This window comes from Mastigoproctus giganteus, chromosome 1 (genome assembly GCF_048544385.1).
Source record: "Mastigoproctus giganteus isolate SK-2022 chromosome 1, ASM4854438v1, whole genome shotgun sequence".
Lineage (NCBI taxonomy): Eukaryota > Metazoa > Arthropoda > Arachnida > Uropygi > Thelyphonidae > Mastigoproctus > Mastigoproctus giganteus.
This window is the reverse complement of record NC_143575.1, coordinates 91,950,933-91,969,017: the sequence shown is the minus strand read 5'-3', so window position 1 is coordinate 91,969,017 and position 18,085 is coordinate 91,950,933. Positions and strand designations below refer to the sequence as shown.

The window sequence follows — 18,085 nt, the reverse complement described above, 5'->3', positions numbered from 1 at the left end:
ATTCTAGAAGGAGAAGATATATCTCCTTAATTAATTTGATAAATACTTTTATGGCCTTAAACACTTTAATGAAATCCCAAACACAGTTTGTTGTTCGGTTTTTTTTTTTAGGAGAATTAGCAACTAAGGCCATATTGCTCTGGGGATATGTCGTGGTCATTCTCTGACCTTTCCGCATCCTCCATATTTGGTGGTCACGGGCTCAAACCCCAGTCTAACACAGATGACTATTTCGAAACTTTGAAGCTTACAGAAAGTCTCTTCCTGTATTATTATCTCTTTACATCTACATCTAGTCTTGTTATCCTCCTTTGTATCCTTATAAGCAAGTTGATACAATTCCTGAAATGCAGCCTCCAATCGTATATACTATTTAAGATCACTGATTAGACAGAAAGTTAGTTACCAATTCATTTCTACTAGCAAAAGTTTTGCATACTACTGATAATACCCCACAGGCTGTCCTTGCAAACTTACTGTAATGGTAAGAGAACATTTTGAAAGACTGTAATGACTTTATTTCAAAATGTTGTTTCTGATAGAGCAAGATTGTTATGGTGGGTTAGGTACAGAGCCTAATTCACTTATTCATTAGTCATTAAGTAACAGAATTGTTCTGTATCCAATTAATCTCACAATTTTTTTAAGTTCAACCTTTATATGGAGTTATGTGTCAGTGACTTTGTAATTTTGATTTAGTGATCTAGAATATCTCATGAATGCCTTTACATTTAACTCATCAGCAGTTTCCCATTATTTTCTATGGTCTAATTCTGCCATCCCATTCTTGCTCTCATTGTATTAGTACTATAAGAAACCTCAGCAGGACTTCAACTAACGTAACTACTTTCCAAGCTTGTGTCCAAAACAGTGCAAGGCTTCATGTCACACAATCTGTATAGCTCATTTTTGGCGATTTCAAGTGAGAGATATTACCTCACCCCCTTATAGTCTGTTATGAGTTCTTGCAATTATGTTCTATTCCCCCAGCTCAAGGAGTCATTGCATGAACAAAGATTTTTGTCTTTAGAAGTATTGGGTGTAGCCATGACCCAATGCATCAAACAGCTTAACTTCAGCAGACAGTTAAACAACATTAAAAAATCACCCAAATATTAGGAAGCATTAAAGTTTTTTAATATAACTTATGTTATTAAAATACATTCTGAATTAACTGCTTTTCTGCTTTACTTTTGGATAACTATCATAGACCTACGATTGTTTGTATATACTTTCAGTTATACGATCAGTTAATATAGTTCATATTTTTCCTTTTTGTTTTTTTTTTTTAGCTTGAAGATTTTCGTACTTGTGGCAATGGGGTAATAGAAGAAGGAGAGCAGTGTGACTGTGGAAGTATTGAGGTAAATGTTATTGTTTAGAAATTATTGACACTGTTCTAAAATTTCTTTTATGTAGATGAAATGTACCATTCTCACTACTGAGTTTTATAATAAGCAGCAAAGGCAGTCAATCCAGTGGTGTAAAATTTTTGAGAATTTAAAATAAAATGATTGCAATAATGAAAAATTCAGAATAGTTTGGTTTTGATTTCCAAGCATCATGCGGTAAGGAGAAAATATTTATTTCAAAATTCACTATATGTTATCAATAAAGTCTACAGCTGATTCTGAAAAAATTATATAATTTTTATGCACATTAATACATATTAAACAACTACACCGGCTAAACCTTTATGTTAATCAGCCCAGCCTGAAGACAGTTCCACTCAAACCCAAAGGCTACTGTTTCTACCCAATCCTTATTCAACTCTCACCAGAGCTGGGCCAAAGCATAAAGACCAGCCCTGCAAAGCCCATCCAGACCTCTTAACTTGACCATCAAGTGGTGTACCTTTCCATGCAAACTGCCAACTTTGTTAGGATTTTCTATGTAAATTCTATGTAACTATGTAAATTCTAAAATCAACTAAGAAGTCATAACAATGAATACTCTCCCTTATTTTGTGTGTGCTTTAGGGACCTAACATATAAATAAAACGAATGTTGATTCATTCCACTTTTGCACTAAAGGCTTATCAGACTTGGGTCAGACTACTTGGTCTGACCCAAGAATGATTATGATTTGTGCTACCAGGCCTGAGGGCGAAGCCCTGGCTCATGCAGACCTTGTGTGTGTGTGTGTGTGTGTGTGTGTGTGTGTGCGTGTGTGTGTGCGTGTGTGTGTGTGTGCGTGTGTGTGTGTGTGCGTGTGTGTGTGTGTGTGTGTGTGTGTGCGTGCGTGCGTGCGTGCGTGCGCGTGCGTACACATAAGTGCCTGTTGCCTTCACCATGCTTATCTGTATACGACTAACAACTCAACTGCAGTGGACAAATTTTCATGAAGTTTTATATTTAGCTCTTTTAGAAAGATATTTTGAGTCATTCCAAATTTCCTGCTGACGTGGCACATTATTACTGTAATCATTTTTGGGCCATAAAAAAACCAAATCAGATATTCCTAAAATTAGACAAATGGAAATCTGACAATTATTATTTCTTTTTTTTATACGGTGTGTATGGAAAAAGAAATTCATAGATTAAATATAATTTTAATAAAGTGTTGTTAGCTTTAGAAGTGTATGCACACCTTGCATGTATTATTATGTAAGACTTGTGAAAATTCTGTTGTTTGTAAAGAGATACATGTATAGAGAGACTTGTAATTAAACGGAACAGCTAAGCTTTGAGAATGTAAAACTGTAGAGTTTTATTATGTGTTCTATAATGTTATAATCTTCATAATTAATCAGTATTACTATTACCCCAGGGGCTCACATCTGGTGAGTATGAGCTTGGCACATCCAGGGTAGAGAGCTGGATATCATCATTCTTCTCTTCTTGGTGATTTCCTTCTACTTTAGTCTCTCTCTCTCTCTCTCTCTCTCTCTCTCTCTCTCTCTCTCTCTCAGGAGGCGCCTCCGTAGCCAGGTGGGAAGGAGCAGCAGTGCGTAGCACACGCTTCTTGATTAGACCGGGGTTCAAGCCCGTCACCACCAAATACGAAGGATGCGGAAAGGTCAGGGAATGACCACCGCATATCCCGGAGCAATATGGCCTTAGTTGCTAATGCTCCTAAAAAAAAAACCAATAACAATAACTCTCTCTCAGGATAACTTGGGAATTTTTTTTGACTGGTGCAACATAAGCCTCAGGCTTCCTTGCACCATATAGCTAATAATAATTATAATAAAAGTTGCCTACCACAAGGTCGGAGTGGCGGTTAAGGCATATTGTGGTGCCATCTGGCGTCACTCGCAAGAACTACCACTGGACATAAGCCGAAGCTAAACAGGTCCACCTCCAATAATGGATGATGTCGCAGAGAAATATTAATCATACTGCATCGAGTGTGGCACAGAATAAAGTCACTCGCGTTCAGGCCTTAGGCAGAGGGGTCGGTTTGAAAAATCAAAGACAGTCTCCCAAGGAAGACAGTGGAGCGAGCAGCGCTGTCCCCTGTATGGCTACCACATGAGAAGGGCAAGACCATCCAGCCCCACCAACTGGAAGTGATTCCTGCTCAACTGCGTAACTGACCACCCAGGGAGGGAGAAAATGCCAGCGCATGAAGTGGAGCATTGAAATCAATACGTACACCATGCAAGCATACTATGAAATAACAAAGCTGGAGACCGATATGACAACTTAGGCGAGACTACATACCAAGTGGCTGAAATGATTCCTGGATATTCAGGTCACCGAAAAGTGAATAGCGGCCTGAGAAAGACCATCGTCACGAAGAAAGTAACAGCCCCTGCAATCTTGGAAAAAATAAAGCAGGACATGAGCGATCAACTACAAAGGATAAAGAATATGGAACCAGAGGAGGAAGAACATACCACCGCCAAACCAGAGGCAGGAGAGCAAGAGGAAATACAACCTGCAGCAGCTGAAGTGGAAACAGATGAGGTCATGATATCCAGAATAGAGGACGAGTGGAAGAACATCCTAACAGAATTCGAAGGAATGGACCCCACAAAGACTCAAGTGATACCGAAGCAGAGGTCGAATAGAACCTTGTGGAGAGTCACAGACCACCTGAATCGGCACATAATACCGCATTACATTGACAACAATGGTGCAACACTTGAGGCCATCCACACAGCCAAGTATTGTGCTGCGGTAGCAGCCACGAGGATTAATGGAAGAGAAGCGAGAGACCAGCAACAGAAGAACCGAAAACAGAAGGAAACACCAGCTTGGGAAAGAAGACTTCAGCAGAAGATAGAAGAATTAAGAGTCAAGATAGGCCAATTGACCTAGTACCAACAGGGCAATAAGAGTAAGAAATTAATTGTAAAAGTGAAGAGCATCCTCAAGAGAGACAGCGTCCACAGCAAACATGAGACAAAAAATCAGAGAATAGGAGAGTACTTGGACACATTGAAGCAGAACCTCCTTGCACTCAGCAAGAGACTATGCTGATACAAAGAGAGCTCAAAGAGGAAAATAAACAACCAAATCTTTGATGAGGACCAAATGATAAGGCACCCAGAAACAATCCCTAAGCAAACCCTTAGCCATAATTATGAGAGCTTCCTTGAACTCAGGGGAGGTACCCATGGACTGGAGATGTGCAAATGTGACCCCAATTCACAAAGGAGGATCAAAGGCTGACACAAGTAATTATAGACCTGTGAGTTTAACTTCTGTTCCTGGAAAATTAATGGAGGCACTGGTTAAAGAAGCACTGCAGGATCATCTAGACAAGACTTCAGTTATAGCTCAGACACAGCATGGTTTTGTTAAGGGGAAGTCTTGCCTGACCAATTTGATTGGATACTATGATGCAGTCACAAAAGAACTGGATGCAGGGAATAACTTTGATATTATATACTTGGATCTTAGAAAGGCTTTTGATACTGCTGCACATGGAAGACTGTTGCACAAATTGGAGCAGTGTGGCATTGGAGACAAATTGCTGCTATGGACAAAGGGGTGGTTGAGGGGGAGAAGACAGAAAGTGGTAATCAATGGACACTGCTCATCGTGGAATAATGTTATTAGTGGAGTCCCTCAGGGTTCAGTATTGGGTCCTTTATTGTTTTCTGTATTTATAAATGATATTGATGATGGTATATCAAGCTTAATGTCAGGGTTTGCAGACGATACGAAGGTTGGCAGGGTTGTCAAGGACACTACTGACACTATGCTGCTGCAACAGGATCTGGAAAGGTTGAGCAGATGGGCTGAGAGGTGGCAAATGAAGTTTAACATTGACAAATGTAAAGTACTACATATGGGAAACAGCAACCCCAGAGCAACGTATCAACTCTGTGGTACTACACTGACAGTGGTAGAGAATGAAAGGGACTTGGGGGTGGTTGTGCAGGCAGATATGAAGTTCTCTGAGTAGTGCAGACGGGCTGCAAGAGTAGCTCATGGTGTATTGTCAATGATATATAGGAATTTTTCTAGCAGGGATAAGGAGGTGATTATTCCCTTGTATAAGGCAATGGTCAGGCCACACCTAGAGTACTGTATACAGGCCTGGAGACCTCATTTCAAGAAGGAGGTAGAGCTGCTGGAACGAGTACAGAGAAGGGCAACAAGATTAGTGAATGGAACAAAGGGGTGCTCTTATGAAGAAAGGCTTAAGTTTTGCAAATTACAGTGTCTGGAGACTAGGCAGCAGCGAGGTGATCTGATAGAGGTGTACAAAGCCTTGAATGGTTTGAGCATGCTCAATGCTGATGGGATTCTTCCTCTTGCTCAGAATAATCACCTGAGAGGGCATAAATTCAAATTGAGGAAAGACAGATGTAGGATAGATGTGCGGAAATTTGCCTTTAGCCAGCGGGTGGTTGGTAGGTGGAACAGACTTCCATCCCTTGTCGTGGAAGTTGATAGCCTAAATAAGTTTAAGGCTCGGCTGGACAAGTATTTCGAATGAACAGAGGGGTGAAGTGGAAGTGGTTATTTTTTATTTATTTATTTTGCTTTAATTTTTTTTTCTGATGCTGCATAAGCTTGCTTTCTTGCATCAAATGCCTCTACTAATGCTAATGCTAATCCCGAAGTTTCTCACTCAAGGAATCACATATCTGAGCCTAAAGATGAAGATACAAGAATATCTCTAAATAGGCCTACCAGGCTGGGACAATTCATATTAAACAAGTTAGATTTTTACACCAGCCAGAATTAAAAATATAAATACCAATCTTGTAACTAAAATACTTATGTTAAAATAAAATAAAATACAGGCGTATAAAATAAAATGAAATAAAACCGATGTGATTTAATTTACAATAAAATATATAAAATATGATAATAAAAGCGATAAAATACCGTAACAACTGTAGCTTTTGGGAATATCAATCCCCTTTCTCTACAGCATATTTCTGCTGTGTGGCACATCCTTAAATAGCAGATCCACGGCAGACATCACATGGTTCCTCGAGAGTAAGGCCGGAATTTCCCATTTATGCACCGGAACCGGAAATGGCTCGGGAGCGCGCTAGCTGAAACCGTTCATCTCGCCCAAGAACCACGGTTTCCAAGAGAGGATGTAAATGGACACCCTTGTCTCTATTAATGGATTTGCTAGCTGCCGCGATACGTAAACTCTCAAGCCATTTACGGTCCCAGAACCCCTGTGCATGATCCGTGATGACAGCATCCTCCGGGGAGATTTGATGTTGCTTCTCCCAAAAATGTTCTGCCACGGCAGACTTCCCATAATTTGCGGACTTTATTGCATTCATATGCTCCCCCAGACGGTCTTTCAGTCTTCGCCCCGTCTCACCTACATAACACACCCCACAATCCGGGCATTTAATCTCGTATACCACCCCACTGTTGGCTTCTTTGGTTATGGGGTCTTGGGTAGCCACCATAAGGGTAGTGTTGTCAAGGCTTTAGCAGATAGGGTGTGGTCCCACTGTAGCACCTCCGAGGACAGAGATAACGAAATTATTCGTGTCACGGCAGATCTCAAGAAATGCGGCTACCCCCAGAGGGTGTTGGACAGAATTATTAGAGGAACGGAGTCCACCCATACCAAGCCGTTCGCCCCTGTGAGCACTGCATACATTCCCTACTATCCGGGCCTTTCAGACCACATTGCACGGGTAATTCGGGGGTGCCAGATACGCTGTGTGCAGCTACCTGGACGGAGGTTGTACACAGTGATATCCTGTGTCTAAGACCCCATAACCAAAGAAGCCAACAGTGGGGTGGTATACGAGATTAAATGCCCGGATTGTGGGGGTGTGTTATGTAGGTGAGACGGGGCGAAGACTGAAAGACCGTCTGGGGGAGCATATGAATGCAATAAAGTCCGCAAATTATGGGAAGTCTGCCGTGGCAGAACATTTTTGGGAGAAGCAACATCAAATCTCCCCGGAGGATGCTCTCATCACGGATCATGCACAGGGGTTCTGGGACCATAAATGGCTTGAGAGTTTACGTATCGCGGCAGCTAGCAAATCCATTAATAGAGACAAGGGTGTCCGTTTACATCCTCTCTTGGAAACCGTGGTTCTTGGGCGAGATGAACGGTTTCAGCTAGCGCGCTCCCGAGCCATTTCCGGTTCCGGTGCATAAATGGGAAATTCCGGCCTTACTCTCGAGGAACCAGAACCATGTGATGTCTGCCGTGGATCTGCTATTTAAGGATGTGCCAAAATATGCTGTTGAGAAAGGGGATTGATATTCCCGAAAGCTACGGTTGTTACAGTATTTTATCGCTTTTATTATCATATTTTATATATTTTATTGTAAATTAAATCACATCGGTTTTATTTCATTTTATTTTATACGCCTGTATTTTATTTTATTTTAACATAAGTATTTTAGTTACAAGATTGGTATTTATATTTTTAATTCTGGCTGGTGTAAAAATCTAACTTGTTTAAGAAGATACAAGAAACCCGGTGAAATATAGGCCAATCACCTGCCTCCCAACAATGTACAAGATCCTGACCAGCTGCATAACCAGGAAGATAACAGACCACTTGGAGAGCCAGAGCATAATGACCGAACAGCAGAAAGGGTGCAAGCGGCTGAGCAAAGGATGCAAGGAGCAATTAACCATAGCTGCTGCGGTTATGGAGCAAGCATACAAGAAGCTCCACAACACGTACACAGCATACATCGAATACCGCAAGGCCTTCGACTCCATGCCTCATGGCTGGCTAAAAGAGGCGCTGAAAATCTACGAAGTCAATCCGATAGCGACAAACTTCCTAGGAGAAACGAAGGCAAAATGGAGTACCACCATTAAGGTCGAAAACATCAAAACCAGACTAATCCCCATCAGGAGAGGAATTTTTCAGGGAGATACCCAGAGCCCATTGTGGTTCTGTCTAGCACTTAACCCACTGTCTACCATACTCAACAGTAGCAAGTATGGATGTAACCTCAAAGAAAGAAGGAAGAACTTGTACACCCTCACCCACTTGATGTATATGGATGACATCAAGCTCTACGCAGGAACTGAGAAGCATCTTCAGCAACTACTCCAGATCACCAAAGAATTCAGCAAGGATATTAGGATGGAATTTGGTCTAGACAAATGCAAGACCCACAGATTGCTTCAGGGAAAATTAGTCAATCAAAACTATCAGCTGCAGAGTGGTAAAGAGATCGAAGACAGGGCAGAGGGAGAGGCCTACAAATATTTGGGCATGAAGCAGGCTCAGCAGTTACAGCACAAGGAAATTAAGGCCTGCCTAACCAAAAAATACCATCAGAGACTCAGAACCCTGCCAAAAGCAAAGCTGAATGGAGGGAACACAGTTAAAGCCATAAACACCTATGCAGTCCCAGTGCTAACATACTACTTTGGGGTCATAGATTGGACTAACACCAAGCTGGAGGATATCATGAGAAAGTTGGTGACTCTGTTGTCAGCGAAACGATAAAAAGGATCTGCTTTGTAAAAAGGATAGGTGGAACAGGACCAGGGTACGTCTGCCAGGGGCAAAGGTTGATGATGTTGAAGAGCGGATATCATCTTTTAAGGGTACAAAAGGTGAATATAGTTGTACACATTGGCACTAATGATATTAAGAGTAGGAGACCGGCGGAATTACTTAACAAGTACAGGTCACTGTTGGAAATAAGCCGTGAATTAGGGTTGAATTTGAAAGTGTCTGCAATTCTGCCCAGACACAATAGGAGGGACTATATGATGAGAGCCTTGTCAATCATTTCGGACCAGGAAAGATTGTGCAAGGCTCAAGAGGTAAAATTTTTTTCAGCCTGATCTGTACTTGTTAACAGGAGAGACTGCTTCTACAGGGATGGGATACACTTAAATAGAAAGGGTGCAAGAATATTTGCTGATGCTATCGAGGCAGTGTTAGGTTGGTCGGAAAACTGCTAGCTTTGGGGGTACAAGGACTAATAGATTAACAGTAGCTACTGGCAGAGGTGAAAGTGATTCTTGCACTGCTTCTATTGGAATGAGCAGCAGCCTGGAAAACAAGTTGCAGGATATTTCAGAGACTGCTGGGAGTCACTGCAGTACAAGTAAACACATGGGTTGTGTTAGGGTAGCTAAGAATAGGAACAGGTGCATGTATACTTGCGTGTACACCAATGCTAGGAGTTTGGTAAATAAATTTGATGAATTTGAGGTATTGCTCAAAACATCAAAGGCAGATATTGTTAGGATATCAGAGACGTGGTATCACACATACATAAGCAGTGCAGAACTGGAATTTGGGGAGTACAGTGTGTACAGAGAGGATACACAGGATTGGAACGGAGGAGGGGTTATGCTATTAGTTAAAAAACACATAAAATCCAAGGAAGTGAAGCCAGTCGACATCGCGAGACAGTGCAGTGTCGAGTCAGTTTGGTGTAACATAATCATTGGGAGATCAAAATTGAGTGTAGACTCTGATAAGTATAATAAGAAACTGTACAGGGAAATAGAGTGGGCCAGTGAATCAGAGTGTTATAATGGGGGATTTTAATTTCCCAGATATTGACTGGAATTTGTGGGTTGGTCACACACACTAGCAAGGCTTTTGTGGATTTATTGGATGATTGTTTTCTACATCAGCATGTTTGGGAGGCAACTAGAGGGAGTAATACTCTTGATCTGATTATCAGTAGTGATTCTTCATGCATTAAGAATCTGCAGATAAAGGAACCACTACGTGGCAGTGATCACAGTGTGCTCAAGTGGGATTTACTCAAAGAGGTAACTACCATCAGGGTAAAGGGAAGGGTTTTTGTTTTCGTAAAGGTGACTACGATGGTCTGAGACAGGATTTAAATTCTATACTGTGGGACCAACTGATGTTACCAACAGCAAATTCAAAATGGGAAGCATTTAAAGAACTTATCTTGGAAGCTACTAGGCCTTACATACCAACTAAGAAATATTGTTCAAGGTTTAGGCCTAAATGTATGTCAGGTGAACTAAAGAGACTTATGGCAGAGAAGAAAAATACATTGGATACATATAAATTAATAGGTGACATGGAAGCCTATGATAGATATAAGCTGGTCTGTAACCAGGTCACAAAGGAGATTAGGCAGCAAAAGCAGATTATGAGAAATCCTTGGCAAAGGATGCAATGAAAAACAGAAAAGAGTTCTTTACATATGTAAACTCTAGAAGGAAAGGGATGATTCAGGTTGGTCCACTGGATATTGATGGTTCAACATTTGAGGATCCTGCTCAGGTGGCTAACAAACTAAATGAGTATTTTGCATCTACATTCACTCATGAGGAGTTATTCAGGAAGGGGAATGCCAGAGGTGAAGTAAACTTTACCAGTGTGCTAGATGATTTTGTAATAACTGAGAGGAAAGTGGAGGAGAAATTGTTGAGGATGAACATAAAAAAGGCACCAGGGGAGAATGGGATCTATCCAGTTATATTAAAGGAGGCAGCAAAGGAAGTAAGCAAACCCTTAGCCATAATTATGAGAGCTTTTTTGGACTCAGGGGAGGTACCCATAGGCTAGAGATGTGCAAATGTGACCCCAATTCACAAAGGCTGACACAAGTAATTATAGACCTGTGAGTTTAACTTCTGTTCCAGAAAAATTAATGGAGGCACTGGTTAAAGAAGCACTGCAGGATCATCTAGACAAGACTTCAGTAACAGCTCGGACACAGCATGGTTTTGTTAAGGAGAAGTCTTGCCTGACCAATTTGATTGGATACTATGATGCAGTCACAAAAGAACTTGATGCAGAGAATAACTTTGATATTATATATTTGGATCTTAGAAAGGCTTTTGATACTGTTGCCCATGGAAGACTGCTGCTCAAATTGCAGCAGTGTGGCACTGGAGGCAAATTGCTGCTATGGATAAAGGGATGGTTGAGGGGGAGAAGACAGAGAGTAGTAATCAATGGACACTAATGACAGTATGCTGCTGCAACAGGATCTAGAAAAGTTGAGCAGATGGGCTGAGAAGTGGCAAATGAAGTTTAACATTGGCAAATGTAAAGTACTACATATGGGAAACAGTAACCCCCAGTGCAACATATCAACTTTGTGGCACTACACTGACAGTGTTAGAGAATGAAAAGGACCTTGGGGTAATTGTGCAGGCAGATATGAAGTTCTCTGAGGAGTGCAGACGGGCTACAAAAGTAGCTCATGGTGTCTTGTCAATGATATACAGGAATTTTTCTAGCAGGGATAAGGACGTGATTATTCCTTTGTATAAGGGAATGGTCAGGCCACACCTTGAGTACTGTATACAGGTCTGGAGGCCTCATTTCAAGAAGGATGTGGAGCTGCTGGAATGAGTACAAAGAAGGGCAACAAGATTAGTGAATGGAACAAAGGGTTGCTCTTACGAAGAAAGGCTTAAGTTTTGCAAATTACAGTGTCTGGAGACTAGGCACCAGCGAGGTGATCTGATAGAGGTGCATTCAGCCTTAAATGGTTTGAGCATGCTCAGTAATGCTGATGGGATTCCTCCTCTTGCTCAGAATAATCACCTGAGAAGGCATAAATTCAAATTGAGGAAAGACAGATGTAGGATAGATGTGCAGAAATTTGACTTTAGCCAGCGGGTAGTTGGTTGGTGGAACAGACTTCCATCCCTTCTTGTGGAAGTTGATAGCCTAAATAAATTTAAGGCTCATCTGGACAAGTATTTTGAACGAACTAACCAGGTTGGTAAAACATAATTTTTCCTTTACAAAACCATGCTATGTTTTCTTCAGAATTCCATTTCTGTCTGAACGATCCTATAATCTTCATCATTTCCTACATGATTTTCCCTACCACTGAAGTCAACCTGACTGGGCAGTAGTTACCCACTTCATTCTTAGAACCACCTTTATATTTTGGCAATATGTTTCCACTTCTCAAATCCAAATTACTCCCTCTCTCCCAAGTCCAGTGATGCCTTCATAATTAATGTTAATGGTTCAGTGCCCTCTTTTAGTACCTCCTTCAAAATGAACAAGTATATGCAATCAAAATTAGACCCTTAAATGCATGTAAACCAAATGATTCTCTAATAAACAGAATTTTTAATTTCAGTATTGCAAATTGGACGCTTACCAACTTCACTCACACAATGTTTCCTCAAAAGTCAATCTAATTAAATCGTCTCCTATACCAATCCCTCAATCTTAAAAAGAGAATTTCAGTCTTATTCCACATAAAGAGTGATTGATCTCTAAAGATAAAAGTCTATAAAGATCATTGTAAAATACCTGATTAGTTCATTAACTAGTTAATTATTAGATTAGTTTAGTTTATTAGATTATTAGTTTATTAGATTATTAGATTAGTTCATCAGCTGGGTTATCTAAAACGTTCCACCCTCATTACACAAAGGTCCAGTATGATTCATTTCCTTCTTGGTTATTAGCATTAACATTAATAGAGGCATATGATGCAAGAAATCAAGCTTATGCAGCATCAGCCAAAAAAAAAAGTAAAAAAAAAACTTCCCATTTCACCTATCCACTTGCTCCAAATGTTTGCCTAGTTCTGCCTTGAAGTTATTTAAGCTGTCAACTGCTACAATGACGGGAGTTTGTCTCAGCAATCAACTACCCACTGGGTAAGGCAAATTTCTGCACAACTGTTCTACAACTGTCTTTCCTAAATTTGAATTTATGTTCCCTCGGGCGATTAATCTGGGCGAGAGGAAGAATCCTATTGGCATTGAGCTTACTCAAACCATTCAAGGCCTTATACACCTCAATCAGATCTCCTCGCAGGTGCCTAGTCTCCAGACACTGCAATTTGCAGAGCTTAAGCCTTTCTTTGTAAGAGCAACCATTTGTTCCATTCATCAATCTCGTTCCAGCAGCTGTACATCCTTCCTAAAATAAAGCCTCCAGACCTGTATACATTACTCAAGGTGAGGCATGACCATTGCCTGATACAAGGGGATAATCACCTCCTTATCCTTGTTAGAAAAACTTTTTATATCATTGACAAGACACCATGAGCTACTCTTGCAGACTGTTTGCACTGCTCAGAAAACTTCATATCTGGCTGCACAATTAACCCGAAGTTTTTTTTCATTCTCCACTTCCCTGAGTGTAGTACAACATGGTTGTTGTGTCACTCTGGGGTTACTGCTATCCATATGCAGCACTTTACATTTGACAAGGTTAAACTCAGTTACCAACTCTCAGCCCATCTACTCAATTTTTCTAGAGCCTGTTGCAGTAGCATACTGTCATTAGTGTCATTAACAACCCTGCCAACCTTCATATTGTCTGGAAACTTGGACATTATACCTGATATACCTTCATCAATATCTTTAATAACTACAGAAAACAACCCAACAGCCCAACACCAAACCTTGGAGCACTTCACTAATAACATAAGTCCAAGAATAGCAGTGTCCATTGATTGCCTCTCTGTCTTCTCCCACTCAACCATCCCTTTATCCATAGCAGCAATTTGTCCTTAATGCCATTCGACTCCATATTTGAATTTCCTAAAATTCAAGTATATTTTCTTCTCCAAGAGGAGTGTTTCCATTTACAATGGGTTTCCTCAGCCTACAAGTTATTTTTTGGTAGGAATTTTTTCCCGCCATAAAGTGCGGTTCAAGGTGTCTTGGTCAGTTAAGCCTTGGGCTGTCATGCACTCCCATATGCCATCCATCCATGTCCTCCTACGTCTTCCTCTTCTCCTTCTTCCAGTAGGTATCCATTCCAGCCTTTGGTAGTAGTAGTAGTGGCATGTGATGCAAGAAAGCAAATGTATGAGCTTATGCAGCATCAGCCAAAAAAAAAAAAAATCACACCATTCCCTTCAAATGCCTGTCCAGTTCCTCCTTAAATTTATTCAACCTATCAACTTCCACAACGACAGATGAAAGTTTGTTCCAGCAATTATTTGTTCCTGCCTTCGCCTGCCGAACCTCCTTTGTGACCTGATTACAGATTAACTTATATCTGCCATAGGCTTCTGAGTCGCTTGATAATTTATATGCATCCCATGCATTTTTCTTCTCTGTTACGAGTCTCATTAGTTCATTTGACAACCATTTAGTCCTAAACCTTGAACAATATTTCTTAATAGGTATGAAACTTTTAGTAGCTTCCACGATTAATTCCTTGAATGCTTCCCACTTAGAATTTACTGTTGGTAACATCGTCAGTTGATCCCACTGTACAGAATTTAAAAACTGTCAGAGACCACTGTACTCGCCTTTACGGAAGCAAAAACCCTTTCCTTTATCCCTGATGATAATTAAATCTTTAAGTAAATCCCACGTCAGTACACTGTGATCACTGCCACCTAGTGGTTCTTTTATCTGCAAATTCCTAATACATGAATAATCACTGCTGATAACCAGATCAAGAGTATTACTTTCTCTGGTTGCCTCTTGAACATGCTGCTGCAGAAAACAATCATCCAATAAATCCACAAAAGTCTGACTAGTGTGTGAGTGCCCAACCCACAAGTTCCAGTCAATATCTGGGAAGTTAAAATCCCCCATTATAAGACATTCCGATTTACTAGCCCACTCTATTTCTCTGTACAACTGTTAATTGTACTCATTCAAGTCATTAGGTGTTTCTGGTTTCTTGCATACGTTTTACTTGTCCATACCATGTTAAACACTTTTCTTTGGTAGTGTCAATAATATTTTCTTTTTCACTTCCATTTTCTCTCTTATGTCTTCATACCATTTTCAGTCCCTTCTAGAAGTTCTTGCTGAGTGTCTCCAAAATCCATTTCTGTGGAGAGCAATTTATTTTCCACTCGCCTATTCAACATCCAGGTTTCCGCTCCGTACAATAGAAGACTTTGTACAATCATTTGAAATATAAGTTTCTTTGTTTTATTTAGGATATTTCTGCCGATATCCTTTCTGCCATCTGCAATTCTCTTATCGATCTGTGATTGGGATGATCCATCACTTTGTAAGATTGATCCCAAATATTTAAATTTATCGACTTGTTTGATTTTAAAACCTGCAATATTTAAAATGTTCTGATCCCGAAGACAATATTTCAGTTTTGCTAAAATTGATTTTTAGACCCCATTGTTTATATTCCTCAAACAATTGACAACATTCATAGTCTGCATCTTCTGAGTCTTGTGCTATCACCACCTGATCATCTGCAAAAAGTAAATTGCGAATATAGGTGTTCTTATTAATCAGCAATCCCATTTTATTGCATTTTTTGACCAGGATCTTAGGCAGATGTCGATATAAATTTTGAAAAGTGTTGGTGACATGCAACAGCCTTGTAATAAGCCTTTTGAAGTGTGGAATTCAGGTGCCAAATCTGATCCCACTTTAATTCTGCATCTGTTTTTCCTGTAAATTGTCTTAATAATGTTAATCAGTTGTCCATCAGTATTTGCCTCTTTCAGTGCTTCCAATAAGAGTTTTCTTGGAATACTGTCATATGCCTTTTCAAGGTCAATGAAAATCATAAAGATTTCTTTCTTTTCAATTGGCATTTTTCACAGATCTCTCATACTGTTGAGATATGGTCTGTACATGACCTCCTGGCCGAAAACCACTTTATACTTCTGACACCTCGATTCGGGCTTCTAAATTATTCCTGATCCATTTTCCAAGAATCTTTAACAGTGGACTCAGGATGCATATTCCTCTGTAATTTGAACAGCTTTTCAGATCACCCTTCTTATAAATTGATGTGATATATCCTGTTGTCATTTCTTTTGGTATTTCTTCTCCTCTCAGTATACCATTTAACAGTTTTTGTATCAGAACAGCCACTCCACTTCTTCCATATTTCAGAAGCTCTATATAAACTCCTCCAGGTCCAGGTGATTTGCATTCCTTCCTTCCTTCCTTTAGCAAGGGTTCCACTTCCCTAACAGAAACTTTTAAGCCTGGGTCTTCTACACCGAAATCCTCCACCATCTTGAACTCTTCCCAGTCTTCTTTTAAAAGTCCTTCCTAGTACTTCATCCAGTCTTTCAAAGGTATTAATTGGAAACCAGTGTTGTGTTTATTCTGTTTTCTCAAATCTTTAAGGACCTTCCACGATTCTGCTGATCACTTGAAGCCCAATTTGCTATTAATAGTTGCGCATTTCCTTTCACATTCTTCATTTTTTTGCTTCTACTACCAACTGATTGGCTATTTTCTTCTTTTCAACATAAATGTTCTTATATGCATCATTCCTATCACCCAGCCATTTCTGATATGTAAGTTTCTTTTCCTCTACAGCAGCTCTTACTTTCTATGTAATCCAGGTCTTTTTTGGTCCTTGGCTTTCTTTTTGACTAGGATTTCATGAGCTATTTTTTTTTACAATATTTTTTAAACATTCGTAGATTTCTTCAGTATTACCTTTTATTATTATTATTATTATTATTATTATTATTATTAGCCATATGGTGCAAGGAAGCCTGAGGCTTATGCTGCACCATCCAAAAAAAAAAATTTCCCATGTTACCCTGAGAGAGAGAGAGAGAGAGAGAGAGAGAGAGAGAGAGAGAGAGAGAGAGAGAGAGAGAGAAGTAGAAGGGAATCACCAAGAAAGAGAAGAATGATGATGTCCAGCTCAGGATCCTGGGTTTGCCAAGCCCATTCTCACAAGATGTGAGCCCCTGGGGTAGATCTCTATGTTAATTGCAGCATCCAATCTCTGGGTGAAGTTGATTCTAATGCTGTTGTCCTGAAGTAGTTTAACGTTAAATTGATCCACTTGTAGCATTTCTCCTTCCCTGTATTGTTGGCTGTCCATGCTTATTTTCTTAATCCAGTTCCACCTCAGTGTTGTTTTAACAAGAAAATTGTCAGATCCACATTCAGTTCCTCTATAAACTCTGACATCTTTCAATACATATGTCCCTGAATGTTTTGAAATGATGTAATCTATAACTGATCTAATTTGTCTTGTCTCCTATGACCAAGTATATTTATGGATATCATTGTGTTGTTTATTCTCAAGTCGGACTGTTCACAAAGATTGAATAGTCTATCTCCGGTATCGTTCCTCTCTTTCTCTCCAAATCTTCCAATAACTTTGCTATTTTGTTCAATTCCTACCCTTGCATTGTAATCCCCCATTAAAAATATCTCTTTGTTCTTAGGGATTTTTCTATTAGTTCTCTCAGAACTTCCCAAAATTCATCCTTCAAGGTATCAGCCATGTCATTAGTCAGGGCATATATTCCCAAAATACATATTTCTCTCCCATACATTGTCAATTCCAATGAGATCATTCTTTCATTAATTAATTGCCAGTTTTTGATGTTATATCTCAATTTCTTTTTAACAGCAATAGAAACTCCTGCTCTTGCTCTTTCACTCTTATTGACTCCACTCCAAAAATGGTAGCATTCTCCCATTATTTCCTCTCCACATCCCTTTTTCTTTGTCTCCGATAACACAACAATGTCTAAATTGAATTTTTGCAGTTCATCTGGAAGAAAATTTCTTTTAGTTGAAAGACCTTGAATATTCCAGCATCCCAAAATCATTGTCCTTTTCCGTTTACCGAGTCATTTCCAAAAGTGCAGTCCATTTTCATTTTCACTTGTAGGTCATTTAGCATTTGTGTATTTTTTACACTGAATGAGGAGCTAGCCCGTTGCACCAACCCCCAACCTGGAGGACCAGGATATCTCTTTTAGTCTGGCCCCTACCCTTTGACCTGTCTGGCTTGTGAGGCTATACCGGTAGCTAAGCTACCGCC

General features: G+C 40.0%; 1 protein-coding gene across 10 annotated transcripts in view; it reads left to right on the top strand.

Moving 5' to 3' along the window:
* The window catches only part of LOC150090991 (disintegrin and metalloproteinase domain-containing protein 11-like), a 1,161,948-nt gene that overhangs the window by 598,142 nt on the left and 545,721 nt on the right, over positions 1–18,085 (top strand). For all 10 annotated transcript variants that reach the window (XR_016546962.1, XR_016546963.1, XM_090373761.1 and 7 more), the window contains one exon: positions 1,293–1,364. Coding sequence is in view for 8 of the 10 variants with exons in the window: in XM_090373761.1 (XP_090229887.1) it covers positions 1,293–1,364 (72 nt within the window). In the remaining 2 variants the exon portion in view is untranslated. The remainder of the gene's footprint in view (positions 1–1,292; positions 1,365–18,085) is intronic.